The sequence below is a fragment of the Oryx dammah genome, unplaced genomic scaffold (genome assembly GCF_014754425.2).
Source record: "Oryx dammah isolate SB20612 unplaced genomic scaffold, SCBI_Odam_1.1 HiC_scaffold_2, whole genome shotgun sequence".
NCBI lineage: Eukaryota > Metazoa > Chordata > Mammalia > Artiodactyla > Bovidae > Oryx > Oryx dammah.
Window position 1 is genome coordinate 178,265,027 of NW_024070186.1, and position 18,424 is coordinate 178,283,450.

The 18,424-nt window shown below is 48.7% G+C and overlaps 1 protein-coding gene across 1 annotated transcript in view; it reads right to left on the reverse strand.

The window, feature by feature from the left end:
- EARS2 (glutamyl-tRNA synthetase 2, mitochondrial) overlaps positions 1–18,286 on the reverse strand; it is a 28,843-nt gene extending 10,557 nt beyond the window's left edge. The window contains exons 1-5 of the mRNA XM_040257807.1: positions 18,094–18,286; positions 15,591–15,746; positions 5,792–5,981; positions 2,809–3,281; positions 1,142–1,250 (exon numbers count right to left, since the gene is read on the reverse strand). Of these exons, the coding sequence (XP_040113741.1) occupies positions 1,142–1,250; positions 2,809–3,281; positions 5,792–5,981; positions 15,591–15,746; positions 18,094–18,268 (1,103 nt within the window). The 5' untranslated portion in view covers positions 18,269–18,286. The remainder of the gene's footprint in view (positions 1–1,141; positions 1,251–2,808; positions 3,282–5,791; positions 5,982–15,590; positions 15,747–18,093) is intronic.
- Between the last annotated feature and the right edge of the window lie 138 nt (positions 18,287–18,424).

Consider the following 18,424-nt stretch of genomic DNA (forward strand, 5'->3'; position numbering starts at 1 on the left):
GACAGCCTGTCACCAAACCAGCTCAAGAGGAGGCATCTAGGAGTCCCAGTGCCCCTAACTACAGACCTGTCCATTGGCTTTCCCACTAATGCCCTTAGCCCGAGATGTGGCAACAGGGATCCAAGCTGTAACTGTGGCTGGAGGTTTCAGAGAGAAGTTGGGGTGGTGGTGTTCAGTCTCTAAGTCGTGTCTGATTCTTTTGCAACCCCATGGACTATAGCCCGCCAGGTTCTTCTGTCCATGGGATTTCCCAGGCAAGAATACTGGAATGGGTTGCCATTTCCCTCTCCAGGGGATCTTCCCAACCCAGGGATCGAACTGTGTCTGCTGAATTGGCAGGCGGTTTCTTTGTCACTGATTCACCAGGGAAAACTTCAGAGGGAAAAACTACTTGAGATGTGAAAAGCATGGCAAGAGACAGCACTCACTCACTGTATTGGCTGGGCTGGGGAGAGGTTGATCTAGCATAACACTGATGACAAAGAACAAACCTGCCATTTTACTGAGCACTTTCTCCGTGCAAAACAGCTTGAGGTTTAATTTAACTGAACAGTGGCATAAGGCCAGTACTGTTACTGGCCGCATTCTTAAAAAATTTCTCAGCAAGTTAAAAAGATGTATTACCATTCCAGCCTTCACATGAGCCCAGAACCTGGGGCTGGTCACGGAGGACAGGACAGCAAACAAACCCGGGTACCTGACACCTCCCTTTGCTGGATCCCTGCTCCCCAGAGCAGCTGACAGCGGGGCCACCCCTTTGGCCTCTGCCCCATCACACCGACAGCGCTCCGAGGCCAGGGCAGGCAGCCTCACGATCCCTGAGCTCTCAGTTCTGAGGCCGCCTCTATACCTCCAGTACTGGAGGAGCCTGCTAGGGTCGGGCACCATGGATCTGGCCCAATGGAGGGAGAGACTGTGCAGAAGGAGTTGTTTCAAGGTAATAGTCCCATTTTAGAGAAGAGGAAACAGAGGCTCGAAGAGATTAGGTGACTTACCTGCGGTCACACAGAACGAGAAGCCTAAGACCACAGTCAAAATCAAGTGTGACTCCAGACCCCACTAAAACATCCGCCATGGGGACCCAGCATCAGCAGGTGAGCCCTCTCCTCCCAGGGGCGAGTGCTCCAGATTCCCCGCTCACCTGTTGAATTCCGGAAGTTTCTCCAGGTCCAGCAGGGCTGAGTGGCAGGTGACCCGGCTCAGGTCAAACTGTGTGATCAGCTCTGGCAAGGTCCGGCCCATCTGGTTCTCTGCAAGTGAAGAGGCCCAGCTGCTCAGCGTTTCAACACCCCACTCCCTTGTAAATCACCCATCACCATTGCATTTTCAGTCACAAGGAAGGATGACCAAACAGATTTGATTTCTAGTCATTTTACACATCAAGGGGTCCAGATGAGCTTTCATTTGCAGAAAGGGTTCTGTCACTAAGGGGAAAAAAAAATCTTGAAAATAAAATCTGCCCAAATCAACCCTCACTGCCCTCAAAGACATGGGCTGCAAGAACAGCCTGCTCAACAGTCTGACTGTGGGCCAGGGATCCCGATTGACTGGTTTTAGATGGGGTCCGAGCAGAAGTGTACTTTATGAGCTTCCTGGGGGATTTCAAGCTGCAGCCAGAGTGAGAAAGCTGAGCCAGGAGCTGCTTCCCTCGAGCCGCAGCTCCACCCCACGCAGTCAGTGGCATCCTGGCCAGCCTTGCGTCTCTGCCACATCCTTCACTAGCTGTGAGACTTTGTTGAGCTACTCAACCTCCCTGGGCCTCGTAAGCTTCTAACAAAGAGTGTTGAGAATACATCCCTCTCATGGGTATTTTAAGGCTTAAATAAGACAAGAGCAGAAAAAGCAGTAGGCAGACTATTTATGGCCATGTTTTCAGAAACCATCCTTGACCAAAGAGATCATTCTACTTTGCACATCATCAAGATGTGGGCCTGACGTCTTGGGTCAGCTTGGAATAAACTAGGGTCACAGTGAAGTGAAGTCACTCAGTCATGTCTGACTCTTTGTGACCCCATGGACTGTAGCCTACCTGGCCCTGAGAAGCCTCTCATCATGGAATTTTCCAGGCAAGAGTACTGGAGTGGGTCACTATTTCCTTCTCCAGGGGATCAAACCCAGGTCTCCCGCACTGCAGGCAGACGCTTTACCGTCTGAGCCACCAGGGAAGCCAGGGTCACAGTAATACTAGTTATACTCCCAGAGTACATACTTACTCTACTCTAATAATATAACCACAATAATCACAGGATCTGTATTTTTGTACTTATCGTGTAGCAGATACTGTGCTGGCGCCCCATAGTAGCTTAGTGAATCCGAACTTAACTCAGAGAGGAAGATGCTTAGCTCCACTTTACAGACGAGGCAACCAAGGCTCACAGATCATAAGCTCCTTTGAGGCCAGAGATTACACCTTGCTCACTGTTGTAGCCCCAGAACTTAACATGGTGCCTGGCTCAATAAATGGTGGACAAAGAAAGAACTCACATAAGATCACACAGCCACGGCTTCCCTGGTGGTTCAGTGGCTAAGCATTCACCTTGCAGCACGGGGACGCCAGTTTGACCCCTGATCTAGGATGATCCCACAGGCCTCGGAGCAACTGGGCCCGTGCACCGAGAGCCTGTGCTCCTCAACAGAAGCCACCACAATGAGAAGCCCGCAAACCACAGTAAAATAAGATCAATAAACTAAAAGAAAATCACAGAGCCTTTGGACAGCACAGCTGGGACTGAAGGCCAGGTAGCCTGACCCAGGGCCCCAGCTCCTCACCACTATGGTCTCTCCAGGACCTCTCAGGGGAGTGGGTACCTGCAAACCCTGAACCGCAGTTGGTGATGATGTCGAGCAAGGCGTCTGGCAGGAAGCCAGTGGCAGCAAAATGCTCCAAGAAGATGTCTCCTTGCCTCTTGGACAGCTTGCTGCCATCCTTGTTGAGGAGCAGGGGCAGGTGGGCAAAGTGTGGGGGCTGCCAGCCCAGAGCCTGGTAGAGGAGCAGGTGCTTGGAGGTGGAGACCAGCCACTCGGAGCCCCGCAGCACGTGGCTGATGCCCATGTGGTGGTCATCCACCACGGAGGCCAGGTGGTACGTGGGGAAGCCATCGCTCTTCAGGATGACCGGGTCCCCCTCCACGCTGGCCACCTCGTGCCGATTCCAGCCATATACCAAGTCCTGGAAGGCTGGCGCCTCCCCGTCCAGGCGGAAGCGGATGGCAGGCTTCGGGTCTGTGGCCAGCTTCTGGGCCACCTGCGCCTGGCTCAGGCTCCGGCACCGATTGTCATACCTGTTGGGAAGCAGAGTGGGAGCTGAGAGTTACTAAGAGCATTGGTGATGGGCGTGAGCTGTAGCCGTGTGTCTGATAACCGTGACCCTGGGCAGGTCATTTACCTCTCTCAGCAGTTTCTTCAGTCTTGAACGGGGATAATAAGGTTGTTGTGTGGGAGAACTAAGTGTAATAACATAGCACAGCAGACTCAAGTCTGTTTCCTTTCTTCCTTGGTTGACATTCTTCCTGGTCAAATGTCACCCAAGCGGGTGAATCACGATGGGTGTTGCTAAGTGTGCGATCCCATTCCTCTATACAACTGACCCGTCCACACTGGACCATTCTAGTCACTGAGATTCAAAGAGATGTATGCCTGGCAGGTAGAGGATGATGAAGATTCTGGGAAAGATTTTTCTCTCCAAGTGAGCCTGAGAGTGAGTCACAAGCTGCTGCAGCCACTTGGAACTGACTGAGGGAGGGAGGCAGCAAGGGAGGCAGAAAGAGAACAAAAGAGAGTCCCGCCTTCTCAGAGCTGCTGGTTTCGTCCTGGAGTCCCACACCTCCGGCTGCTGCAGAATGAGAAGACAAATGTCTGCGTGGTCTATGCTCTGACTACGCAAATGTGGTCTGTGGACTGCTAGCATCAGCCTCACTTGGGAGCTCGTCAGATATGCAGCATCTCAGCCCCTCCCCAGAACTGCTACATCAGAAGCTGCCCGTTAACTAGATCTTCAGGTGATTCTTCTGCACATTAAAGTATGAGAAGCTCCAGTTTGTCCGTTTTAAACAGAGTATTTGTTACTTGCTCCCCAAAGTGTCCTGACACACAAATATAACACTTGAAAGCACTGTCCTCGACACTGACCTAAATGTTCAATCATAAATGGCTTCATGGATTCCAAGACAGAGTATGATGGTAATTTAAAAAAAATAACACGTCAACAGGCAAATAGACTGTTTATGATTTAAAAAGCAATGCTGCAGTGAATGTCGTGACCTTGTATGAATATCCAAGCCCGTGTCCAGAGTTCACTGACACTGGAACTTGAATGCTATGCTGATGGGAGTACAAGCTAATAAAGAGCCACTAGACAGTATCTATCAAAGCCCCAAACTGACCCTGCAACTCCAAATCTAGGGAGGTAACCCAACACACACATTCTACAGACATGCAAAATGATGGACATCAATATTGCTCCTCAGCACCCTCAATTTTTAATACAAAAGATTAGAAGTAACATGAATGTTCATCAGTAAGGAACTGATGAAGTGAGTGAGGACTCAGCCCTGTGACAGAATAGTTTGCAAGTGTAAGGAAATTTATGGACTCACACAGACTGATCCTCATCATAGTCAGTGGCATCTATAAGCTACATAATAAGGAGGGGAAATAGCATGCATTCATCAGGGTCTTCACTGCATGTCTCTGGAGGAGACACCTTTGGATTGTCTCTGGAGAAGGAATCGGAGAGCCAGAGTCAGGGCTGGCACAGATCTTTGCATATACACCTTCCTGAACATGAGACAGATTTTACTAATCTAAAAAGAATTATTTTAAAACATTTATTTGGCTGTGCCAGCAAGCAGGATCTTTTTTTCAGTTGTGGTGTGTGAACTCTTGCTCTTCCTAGGTATAAAAAAAATCCACCCGTGATGCAGGAGATACAGAAGCGCAGGTTTGATCCCTGGTTCGGGAAGATCCCCTGGAGAAGGAAATGGCAATCCACTCCAGTATTTTTTCCTGGGAAACTGCATGGACAGAGGAACCTGGCAGGCTACAGTCATGGGGTCGCAAAACAGTTGGATGCGACTGAGCGACTAAACAACAATGTGAACTCTGAAGTTGCGTCACGTGGGATCCAGCTCCCTGACCAGGGACTGAACCCAGGCCCCTGGACTGGGAGTGCGGCGTCTCAGCCACCGGACCACCAGGAAGTCCCCAAATAAGAAAGACTTTAAATGACCTTACACACCTGAGGCCCAGGGCGGCAGGCAGAGCTGACCCAGCCCCAGAGATACCCTTCCCGGTGTTTTTGCCCTGTGTCCTCCCCGCCCTCGAGTGTGGGCTGGCCCTCCTGACTTCCTTCTGGTGACCAGAGCACAACGCAGCCAGGAGACGTCACTTCCTCGATTGGGTGACGCAGAGGCTTTGGCTTCCACCCTGCTCGCTCCAGTTCCTGCCCACCACCTTCTCCCCGGCTCACCTGAAGGAACGCCAACTACCAAGTGGTAAGCTGCCCAGTGGAGAGAGGCCCACTGGGCCGGGACTGTTGTCTCCAGGAAACAGCCTCCAAGAGGGATGGAAGTAAATCCTCCGCAAGCCCAGCAATCGAGACAAAGGCAAGGCTGGCCTAGACCCTGATGGCGGCTTTGAGAAACCCTGAGCGGAAGGAGCCAGCTAAGCTGTGCCCAGACTCCTGACCTGCAAGAACCCTGAGGTAGGTGGGTTGGGTGTCATTTGTTACGCAGCAGGAGCGAACAAATGCAGCCGCCCCTAGGGAGGCACGGTGACAGGCTGGGGCTCTCACCGGGGCGTCTGGCGGTTCCTCAGGGCCTCCTTCTTCAGGAGCTCCAGCCGCTGGGGTGAGCAGAAACACAGGTACGCAGCACCACTCTTCAGCAGGGCTTCAGCAGCCTGGGCGTAGAGCGCAAGCCGCTGAGACTGAAGGTAGGGCCCAGCAGGCCCTCCGCGCCGGGGACTCTCGTCTGGGGGAACGCCTGGAACACAGGCAGAGGGCAATCACCAAACAATAATGACCCCGAAGACACAGCACAGGTTCCCAGGACTGCTACAAGCGTTCCACACACCCCAGTGGCGGTGGTGTTAGTTTCTCAGTCATGTCCGACTCTGCGATCCCACGGGCTGTAACCCGCCAGGCTCTTCTGTCCATGGGATTCTCCAGGCAAGAATACCAGAGTTGGTCCCTTCTCCAGGGGGATCTTCCCGACCCAGAGATCAAACCTGGGTCTCCTGCGTTGCAGGCGGATTCTTTACCATCCGAGCCACCAGAGAAGCAATTCACACACATTGCAGAGCTTTTAATCCTCCCAACAATCCATGAGGCTGTCACTCTTATCATTTCTCTTTTCCAGATGAAGAGGTAAAGCACAGAGGGATTAACGCTTAAGGTCACAAGGCTGGTGGGTAAGCAGTTGGATGGAGGAGCACCCGCTCCACGATCCACACCCTCTTTGGCATATCCTCTCCCTCTATCCTTGCCCCGAAGAGTGACAAACCAGCCCTGCCCTGGCACAGCGGACTCAGGAGAAGCAGTGTGGTTCAGGGACAGCCCATCCAGGCCAGCTGGGCTCCTGGCTTGGCCCTTGACTACTGTGACAAAGGGTGGTGCCATGAACCTGCGAGGCTGCTTTTATATTCTGTGATCACTGTTAAGGCTCCAAACCACCCAACCTGGTAGGTGCTGTTGTGAACCCCATTCAGAAAGGAGGACACAGGAGCACCAAGAGGCTGTGTCATGTCACCTGGCCAAGGACAAGTGGGTACAACAACATTCAAAGCCAGGCTAGCTGGTCCCAGGCCCATGCTCTTAACCACTCCGTGGTCTGCCTCTTGCATTCCTTAGCTCTCCTAAGCCTTGGTTTCCTCCTCTGAAAAGTGGAGCTAAGAGTCTACTGTGCAGAGTGACTAAGACTTAAATGCATCAGTGCTCACAAAGTGCTTAGCCCAATGGCTTCCGTGTAGAACATGGAAGCTACAACATATGCTGTTAGATCAAACGTGATCCATTATAAGCCCAAACCCCAACCCAAGGTCTGGTTTCCACAGGTCACAAAGGATAGATTTCACTTGTAAATGCTTCCAGGAGAGGCAGAGGGGCCACAGAAGAGCTAGATGATGGTGTTTCTGCCCTCAGAGGGCTGTCAAATGAATTAGGAAGCTAAGGACAGGGTTAATCCTGCACACCCGATGTCCCACAGTCTCTGGAGGTAGAGGGGCCTGGGCTCAAAGGCACTGGCCAGCTCTAAGGCCAGGCAAGACACCTTGCAGAGCCTCGGTTTCCTCTTTTAAAAGAAGGAAACAAACATTTACTTAGGCTTCCCTGGTGGCTCAAACCATAAAGAGTCTGCCTGCAATGGAGGAGACCTGGGTTCGATCCCTGAGTTGGGAAGATCCCCTGGAAAAGGAAATGGCAACCCACTCCAGTATTCTTGCCTGGAGAATCCCACAGATGGAGGAGCCGGCTACAGTCCATGGGGTCACAAAGAGTCAGACAGGACTGACTGACAAACACGTAACACACATTTACTTTCTCCTGAGGGTCATCATGAAGCTGGAATAAGACAGCCTATGGGAAGGCTCGGCGCCCTGGCTGGCATATCTCAGCTCTCAGTAGGTCCTGGCTGCCAGTATCATTGGTTCTGTTGATAGTGATATTGCTTCATTTGTCAGAGAAGGGGGGATGGGTTACGTGCATCTGGGGTTCCTTCTTGATCTAATGTCAGCATGTCCAACATCTGGTATATGCTCCAGGGTTTAAGAGAGACTCCACTAGATACACGTAAGAAATAGTATGTAAATGTTCATAGAAATTTGACTCATCATATCCAAAATGTAGAAATAATCTAAATGCCCAACCACTGATGAATAAGCAAAAAGTGGTATCTCCACATAATGAATATTGCTTGGTCATAAAAAAGAAAGAATTCATTCACGCTACAACATACATGCTGCAACGTCCCCTTCAGGGATCACAGCCTTGTCCTGGAGAAGGGGCATGTGTACCTCAATGAAGCTCTGAGCCAGGCCATGCAGGACCACACAAGACAGACAGGTCACAGTGGAGAATTCTGACAAAACGTGGGCTACAGGAAGAGGAAATGGCAATCCACTCCAGGGTTCTTGCTGTGAGAACCCCATGAGCGGTATGAAAAGTCAAAAAAAATGATACCAGAATATAAGCTCCACCCCACCCCCAAGTCGGTAAGTGTCTGATATGCTACTGGAGAAGAGTGGAGGGCAATTACTAACAGCTCCAGAAAGAAGGAAGCAGCTGGGCCAAAGCGGAAACGACGCTCAGCTGTGGATGTGTCTGGTGGTGAAAATAAAGTCTGATGTTGTAAAGAACAATATTGCAGAGGAACCTGGAATGTTAGGTCCATGAATCAAGGTAAATTGGATGTGGTCAAGCAAGAGATGTCAAGAGTGAACACCAGCATCTTTAGGAATCAGTGAAGAAAATGGATGGGAATGGGTGAATTTAATTTAGATAACCATTTTATCTACTACTGTGGGCAAGAATCCCTTAAAAGAAATGGTGTAGCCCTCATAGTCAACAAAAAAGAAATGGAGTACTTAAGTATAATCTCAGAAATGCCAGAATGGTCTTGGTTTGTTTCCAAGGCAAACCATGCAACATACAGTAAATCCAAGTGTATGCCCCAACCACTGATGCTGAAGAAGCTGATCAGTTCTATGAAGACCTACAACATCTTCTAGGACGAACACCAAAAAAAGATGTCCTTTTCATCACAGGAGATTGGAAGGCGAAAGTAGGAATTAAGGAGATATCCAGAATAACAGGCAAGTTTGCTTTCAGAGTACAAAAATGAATCAGGGCTAACACCAACAGAGTTTTGTCAAGAGAACATGCTGATTACAGCAAACACCCTCTTCCAACCCAAGAGACGACTTTACACATGGATACCACCAGATGGTCAATACCGAAACCAGATTGATTATGTTCTTTGCAGCCGAGGATGGAAAAGCTCTATACATCAGATAAAAACAAGACCTGGAGCTGACTGTGGCTCAGATCATGAGCTCCTTATTGCAAAATTCACGCTTAAATTGAAGAAAACAGGAAAAACCTCGAGGCTTTTTGTTGCTGTTGTTCAGTCGCCAAGCTGTCTGACTCTTTGCGACTGCAGCATGCAAGGCTTCCCTGTCCCTCACCATCTCACCATGTCATTGCATCGGTGATCCCATTCAACCATCTCATCCTCTGTTGCCCTCTCCTGCTTCTGCCTGCTATCGTTCCCACCATCAGGGTCTTTCCCAATAAGTCAGCTGTTCGTATCAGGCGGCCAGAGTATGGGAGCTTCAGCTTCAGCATCAGCCCTTCCAAAGAGTATTCAGGGTTGATTTCCTTTAAGATCGACTGGTCTGATCTCCTTGCTTTCCAAGAGACTCTCAAGAGTCTTCTCCACACCACAGTCCAAATGTATTGATGCTTTGGCACTCTGCCTTCTTTATGGTAAAGCTGTCACATCTGTACATGACAACTGGAAAGACACAGCCTTGACTATATGGTCTTTGTGAGCAAAGTGATGTCTTTCCTTTTTAACAGACTGTCTAGGTTTGTCACAGCTTTTCTGCCACGAAGCAACTGTCTTCTAACTTCATGGCTGCTGCCACCATCTGCAGGGATTTTGGAGCCCAAGAAGAGGAAATCTGTCACTACTTCCACGTTTCCCCACCTATCTGCCATGCAGTAATGAGACCGGATGCCATGATCTTAGCTTTTTCAATATAATATTTAGTTTTAAGCTGGCTTTTTCACTCTTCTCCTTCACCCTCATCAAGAGGCTGTTTAGTTCCTCTTCACTTTCTGCCATTAGAGTGACATTATCCTCACGCTGAGGTTGTTAATATTTCTCCCAGCAATCTTGATTCTAGTGTGTTAACTCATCCGGTTCAACATTTTGCATCATATGCTCTGTGTATAGTTTTATTAAACAGGGTGACAATAAACAGCTTTGTCATACTTCTTTCTCAATCCTGAACCAGTCAGTTGTTCCTTACAGGGTTCTAACTTGCTTCCTGACCCACACAGAGACTTCTCAGGAGACATGTAAGAAAATCTGGTATTCCCATCTCCTTAAGAGTTTTCCACACTTTGTGATAGTCCACACAGTCAAAGGCTTTAGCATAGTCAATGAAACAGAGGTAGATGTTTTTCTGGAATTCCCTTGCTTTCTCTATGATCCAGCGAATGCTGGCAATTTGATCTCTGGTTCCTGTGCCTTTTCTGAACCCAGCTTGAACATCTACAAGTTCTCGGTTCACATGATGCTGAAGTCTAGCTTGAGGATTTTGAGGATAACCTTACTAGCATGGGAGATGAGTGTAACTGTCTGGTGGTCTGAACATGCTTTACTACTTCTTGGGAACTGGGATGAGCAGTGACCTTTTCCAGTCCTGTGGCCATTGCTGGGTTTTCCAAATTTGTTGACATATTCATTGTAGCACTTAAATAGCATCATGTTTTAGGAAGTTAAATAGCTTTGCAGAAATTCCATCACCTCCACTAGCTTTATTGGCAGCAGTGCTTCCAAAGACCCACTTGACTTCACACTCCAGGATGTCTGGCTCTAGGTGAGTGAGGGAATACACCATTATGGTTATCTGGGTCATTAAGATCTTTTTTGTAGAGTTCTGTGTATTCTTTCCATCTTTTCTTGATTGCTTCTGCTTCTATTACGTCTTTACCATTTCCGTCCTTTATTGTGCTTATCTTGGGATGATTTAGGTATGACCTAAATCAAATCCCTTATGATCATACAGTGGAGGTGATGAATAGATTCAAAGCATTAGATCTAGTAGACAGAGTGCTTGAAGAACTAGGGATGGATGTTCCTAACAAGGCACAGGAGGCAGTGACCAAAACCATCCCAAAGAAAAAGAAACGTAAGAAGGCAAAGTGGTTTTCTGAGGAGGTTTTACAAATACCTGAGGAAAGAAGACAAGCAAAAGGCAAGGGAGAAAGGGAAGATAAATCCAACTGAATGCAGAATTCCAGAGAAGAGCAAGGAGAGATAAGGAGGCCTTCTTAAATGAATGATGCAAAGAAATAGAGGAAAACACTAGAATGGGAAAGACTAGAGATCTCTTCAAGAAAATTGGAGATATCAAGAGAACGTTTCATGAAGGATGGGGACAATGAAGGACAGACACAGTAAGGACCTAACAGAAGGAGTAGAGATTAAGAAGAGGTGGTAAGAACACACAGGAGAATTATACAAAAAAGGTCTTAATGATCCGGATAACCACGATGGTATCTAGGTCACTCACCTAGAGCCAGACATCCTCGAGTGTGAAGTCAAGTGGGCCTTAGGAAGCATTACTACAAATAAAGCTTCTGGAGGTGACAGAATTTCAGCTGAGCTATTTAGAATCCTAAAAAATGATGCCATTAAAATGCTATACTCAATATGACAGCAAATTTGGAAAACTCAGCAGTGGCCACAGGACTGGAAAAGGTCAGTTTTCATTCCAATGCCAAAAAAAGGCAATCCCAAAGAATAGTCACACTACCACACAATTGTGGTCATTTCATGTGCTAGCAAGGTTATGCTGAAAATCCTTCAAGCTAGGCTTCAGCCTAGCTTTACCATCTGGTAGCTAAGACGGTAAAGAATCTGCCTACAATGCAGGAGACCCAGGTTCAATCGCTGGGTTGTGAAGATTCCCTAGAGAAAAAACTGGCAACCCACTTCAATATTCTTGCCTGGAGAATTCCATGGACAGAGAAGCCTGACAAGCTACAGTCCACGGGGTCACAAAGAGTTGGACACAACTGAGTGAATAAGCAACAGCAGGCTTCAGCAGTATGTGAAACAAGAACTTCCAGATGTATTAATACAAGCTGGGTTTAGAAAAGGCAAAGGAACCAGAGATCAAATTGCCAGCACTCATTAGATCATAGAGATAGCAAGGGAATTCCAGAAAAACATCTTCTTCAGCTTCACTGACTATGCTAAAGCCTTTGACTGTGTGGATCACAACAAACTATAGAAAATTCTTAAAGGGATGGGAGTACCTGACCACCTTCCCGTCTCCTGAGAAACCTGTATGGGCGTCAAGAGCCAGCAGTTAAAACGGGACATGGAAAAACAGACTGGTTGCAAATTGGGAAAGGAGTCCGTCAAGGCTGTATATTGTCACCCTGCTTGTTTAACTTATATGCAGAGTACATCATGCAAAATGCCAGGCTGGATGAATCAAAAGCTGGAATCAAGATTGCCGGGAGAAATATCGACAACCTCAGATACACAGATACCACTCTAATGGCGGAAAGTGAGAAGGAACTAGAGAGTCTCTTAATGAGCATGAAAGAGGAGAGTGAAAAAGCCAGCTGGAAACTCAGCATTCACAAAACTAACATCATGCCATCTGGACCAGATGGCCATCACGTCACAGCAAACAGAAGGGGAAAAAGTGAAAGTACTGAAGGTTTTTATTTTCTTGGGCCCCCAAATCACAGCGGATGGTGACTGCAGCCATGAAATTAAAAGACACTTGCTCCTTGGAAGGAAAGTTATGACAAACCTAGATAGTGTATCAAAAAGCAGAGACGTCACTTTGCCAACAAAGGTCCATAGAGTCAAAGCTATGGTTTTCCAGTAGTCATGTATGGTTGTGAGAACTGGACTCTAAAGAAGGCTGGTGATTGTGGTTTAGTCACTCACTTGAGTCCAACTCTTGCCTGCCAGGCTCCTCTGTCCAGTATTCTTGCCTGGAGTGGGTTGGCATTTACTTCTCCAAGGGATCTTCCTGACTCAGGGGCCAAACCTGGGTCTCCTGCACTGCAGGCAGATTCTTTACTAAGCCACTAGGGAAGCCCAGAAGGCTGAATGACAAAGAATTGATGCTTTTGAACTGTGGTGCTAGAGAAGACTCATTAGAGTCCCTTGGACTGCAAGGAGATCAAACCAGTCAATTCTAAAGGACATCATCCCAGAATACTCACTGGAAGGACTGATGCTAAAGGTGAAGCTCCAATACTTTGGCCACCTTAGGTGAAAAGGTGACTCACTCGAAAAGACCCAGAAGCTGGGAAGACTGAAGACCAAAGCAGAAGCGGGTGGCAGAGGCTGAGACGGTTAGCTAGAGTCACTGACTTGATGCACCTGAATTTGAGCAACTCTGGGAGATAACGGAGGGTAGGGGAACCTGGAGTGCTGCAGTTCATGTAGTCACGACGACTTAGTGACTGAACAGCAACAACGTACATGGGCCTTATGCTAAGTATAAGCCAGTCATAAAATGAAACGTCTCAAATGGGCAAACCATACAGACTGACGTTACTGGTTGCCACTGGCAGGAGGGAAGGAGGGACAGGGAGTGCCTGCTAACTGGTTTGCAGTTTTGAGTTGATGGAAATGTTCTAGAATTAGAGGGGTGATGGATGCACAATACAGTGAATATACTGAAGGCCACTTTGAAATGGTGAATTTCATTTTATATAAATTACAGGTTGACTGCTGAAGCAAGAACAGCCAGAAATTACCCACCTGGGGTGTGGATCCCAGCCCGCTTCGGTCATACCCCTGGGCCAAGCCGAGGGCTCTAAGAGGCTGGGCGCATCAGTCTTGCTCATCCCAGGGCCCTTGTGCTAGCACAGTCTGTGGGACATGGAGCACGTGCTCCACACACAGCCAGTCACGATCTCTTGCCCATCACTGTGTCCTCACGTCACAATTCCAAGTCCTCTGGTCTCCTTGGGCTTCCCTGATAGCTCAGTGGGTAAAGAATCCGTCTGCAATGCAGGAGACTCTAGCTCGATTCTTGGGTCGGGAAGATCCACTAGAGAAGGGATAGGCTACCCACTCCTGTATTCTGGGGCTTCCCTTGTGGCTCAGCTGGTAAAGAAGCCGCCTGGAATGCAGGAGATCCGGGTTCGATCCCTGGGTTGGGAAGATCCCCTGGAGAAGGGAAAGGCTACCCACTCCAGTATTCTGGCCTGGAGAAGTCCATGGACTGTACAATATATGGAATCGCAAAGAGTCAGACATGACTGAGCGACTTTCACTTTTGCTGGTCTCCTCGCTGTGCTGGGGCCACGCTGGCTTCCTTGCTGCTCTTCAAATATGCCCAGCACTAAGCTTCTGTAGGGCCTGTACATCTGCTACTCCCTGGGCTTTGAGCTTGCTCCCCCTAGGCAACCACAGCGCCAACTTCTCACTTTGTGCAGGTCTCTGTGCTCCTGTCCACCCCCTTGGGGAAGTCTGTCCTATCTCAAAGAGCACCCACCCCTCCCTGCTGGTTTGCTCACCTGCTACCCCTTTCTCTACAGCACTTATCACTGCTTCATATCAGAGTAAGGATGAGCTCACCTGTGGGTTTTTTTTTTTCCCTACCACCTGGCATATAGCATCTTAGTTCCCTGACCAGGGATAGAACCAATGCCCCTAGCACTGGAAGCTTGGAGTCTTAACCACTGGACCACCAGGGAAGTCCCTAGAATTCAGTTTGTTTTTTTTTAAGTCTGTCTTCCCCTATTTACTGAGGGCAGGGTCTTGGTTTTATGCTTGAATACTACCTGGACCACAGTAAGTGACCTTGGTGCATGAATTCTTTCACTCAGCTAATCTCGACTGTTTCTGCTAAATCTTCTACAGTCGAGGACAGAAATGAAATCAGTTTTTGCTCTTCAGTAACCCAGAGTGTAGTTAATGATTTACCTGAGATTAGAGCACACGTTGTCGAGAGAGTCTTGGAGTTTTGGGCATTTTCCCGTAGGGAGCTTAAGTAGTCATACCTGTTCTGACAGGTAGGCAGCAACTGACCTGGGGAACATACACTCCTCTTTGTCCTCCTCGAGCTTAGCTGGCTTCAGAATTAAACTTCCCACAGGGAGGCTGACTTAAGAGGCTGCACATATTTTGTCTGACTCATACAATGTGTCATCTGAGTTCAGATTTGACAATGGGAAGCACTCATCAAAACCGAAACAAAAACAAAAAACCTTGGCCATCTGGCTCCTCCTGGAAATCGGAAGATCTGAGGAGCTGGGCCAGGATTCCCACATGGCCAAAAAGAGCTGGCACTTCCTCAGGCTCTTCACAGCCCTGGAGCCTCCCAGTCCATCTTCCACTTGGCCTGTTTCCTGCCTGATCCCAGGAGGAGATGAGATTCCGAGATAAAAACAAGAATCTCAGAAGTGCCTTGATGCCTCCCCTCCCCCGCCCCAGGGAGCTTCAGTATCTTTCTGGGTGGTACCTGCCCCCCAGACAACACAAATGTACCCATTCTTCTGGGGACTCCCAAGTTCTCCACCCTGGGCCCCATGAGACTTTCAGGCTCTTTCTCCTGCTCCTTCTCTGGCTCGCTAAATTGCTCAGTCGTGTCCGACCCTTTGCAACCCAGTGGACTGTAACTGGCCAGGCTCCTCGGTCCATGAGATTCTCCAGGTAAGAATACTGGAGTGGGTTGCCAGGCCTTCCTCCAGGGGATCTTCCCCACCCAGGGATCGAACCTGAGTCTCTTGTGATTCCAGCATTGGCAGATGGGTTCTTTACCACTAGCGCCACCTGGGAGAACCTTGCTCCTCCCCTGGAGAAGGGTCCTTTCCCTGCCAGCCTCACCTGCCCACTCGAGCATGTCCTCAATATTCTCCGCTGCCCCAGGCACAAGACGGGTCTGATCTGTGTCCTCCAGCCTCAGGATGAAGCTCCCTTGGTGCTTCTTGGCAAAGATGTAGTTGTACAAAGCAGTGCGGAGGCCACCCAGGTGCAAGAAGCCTGATGGAAGAAGGGGACAGCCCAGATGAGATGGGGAAGATGAAGGGCAAGTCAATTCTGCTTGTGATAAAAGGGCCCAAGGAACATCAAAGCCCAGGAAATGGCTCTCCCTGTCCCATCTCTCCAGCAGTCAGACTGTCACAGCAGAGGACTGGGGCGGCTGACTCATTTACCCTCGTCCTAGAAGTGGAAGAACACCCAGATTTTGGAGCATATCATTTTGTGAAACGGCTCCAGCTCTCCCCACCTGCACCCATCGTTCTACTCTGAGATTTGCCTTGAGACCAAGTTTCACCCAAAGGGGAAACAGATGGTTAGTCACTGAAGCCACTTCACACATGCATTTCATTTATGCAAATTCAATGAGGTCCCTGGGCGAAGAAACACTTTGCCAATTGAAAATACTGTATAGTCACATTTTGCACACACCCTCTATGCACTGTACGGACTAACCACATCACACATTTTGAATTTTGACTACTTGATGGTCTAAGTGCTGCCTTTAGATACTAATGAAAATATTCGATTCCACTGTATTTCTCCACCCAAGTTTAAACTCTTAAAAGACTTTATTCATCATTCCTGACTGAACAGTTAAAGTTTTCCCAGGGCTGTCATTTCCCCCCTTACTCTGCCTTCTTTGGACAAGGTCGTGGCCCTGTCTTCACACTGAGCTCATTTGCATCTTCAGGTACTAGCACCTGCATGAGACAGGAAACGCTCCTCTGGGATCAGGCAGACTCTAGCTCAACACTGATTATATGGGTGACCTTCAGCTAGTTATTGCAAGGACACCACAAAACCAGAGTTCCCCAAGATAGAAGCCATGGGTCGGGTAGTTGAAACCAAGACGTCTTACAGATCTTGATTCAAATTCTGCTCCCCTTGGACATTCTACTTGATTTTTGTGAGCTTCAATTTCCTAATTTGTTGAGAGAGATTAGCAACAAAAAATAGAAACCTTCCTTGCAAGATTGCTGTGAGGCATAAATGCTGATCAGAATATACCATTAATTTTAGCTACTACAATGATCTATATTCTTCTGTCTGCAGTCAACCGCCTTGCCAACATAGGCTTTTCCAGCAAATCATCAAGGAAACAAGACTTAAGATCAGCATAAAGAAGGCTTCTGCTTGTTAAGTGCTTTCCATGAGGTAACACACCTTTCCAGTGCCTCAACTGGATTACCTCAAATGATGAGGAAGGTACTATTATCAGCTCTATTTGGCAGATGTTAACATTCAGAGGTTCAATGCTTTGCTCAAGTGGCAAAGCCAGAAATCTGCACCCAGACAATCCCAGGCCTTTGCACCCAAACCAGAGCTTGTCTGAAAACTGTTGGCAGTTCACAACCAAGTAGGTACAGAAATAGCAAGTAAACGCTTAGAAATTGAGAGCATTTTGACAGAAGAATTTTACATCTGTTGAATTCAATAGAAAGTCTCATACTTTGTATGCTTCCCAGAGTTTCAATTTTCTAGTAATTTCTTCATATGGATTTTATAAAAGTATTAATCTGTAATTCACTGGAAATCAGAAGCCAGTCAACCCCAGGGGTGGTTTGAGGAGCAGGCTCTACACTATAGTGCCTGGCAAGTAATATCCTGGTCATCCTGTGCAGGTAGGACCTTTTACAATGGTAGCCTTGGGACCCAGGAGTTTAGAACAAGAGGTGTGCTTTTTGTGAAGAGGGTAGGAGGTTGCCTCAGATGGAAAAGAACTTGAGGAACTAGTGGGGAGGCTACTAGGCTACACAATGGGTCCCTGCCCCACTCTGGCTTGCTAAGCTCCAACACTAACCACAGGACCGTTCTACCTCCAATTTCCTCTGCCCAGAAGGTTCCTTCTATTGGCTTCAGGGGCCTAGTTCCTTGTTACTTCGTTCTCAACTCTCATGGCACCTCCTCAGCAACGCATTCCTGAGCATCCTACCTAACCCCTTGTCCCCTACAATGCTTCACCTCCTGCATGACACATATGACTGTTTAAAACTACAGCTATTTTCTTACATGTTTGTAGCAGTCACTACCAGTGTAGGCTTCCTGGGAGTGGGGGCCCTACTTTCTCCAAGGCCGTTGCATCTCAGTGCCTAGAACAGGCTGTACTCACTAAACATTTGTTGAATACCCAAGAAACAAGGAACCCAAAGTAATGGTACAGTACGATAAGCACGAAATTCCTGGCAACGCGAATAATTTTCGCTCGTAAACATATTTCCATTTCCGTATAATGAGGTCTCACTGCCCCGCCAGTCTGACTCCACCGGAAGGGATTCGTTCGCAATGTTCGGGGGGCGGGCAAGAGACGGTGGGCCTCGGCCTGCAGCGTCACGTCCGCCAAGGTTACCTGTGGGGCTGGGGGCGAACCGCACTCGCACCGCAGCCCCGGGATCAGTGCCCAGGCTGGCTTCGCGCCGCCCCATCAGGCGGCCCAAGGCAGCTGGGGACCTCCCGCGATGCAGCAACCTCTTCAGAAGCACCGCCATGTGGGGTGGCATAGGCACACGTGGGCCTCCGTGCATCACTTCCGGGGACTCCTCCCAGCCAATCCGCTTCCGCCACAGAAGGCGCAACCCCGCCGCTTAAAGGCGCCAGCCTCCTAGCCTGCAAGCCCACGCCCCCCTCCCTAGACTGCGGCCCCACTCGGCCTCAAGGGGGCAGAGCCTAGCAAACCGGCG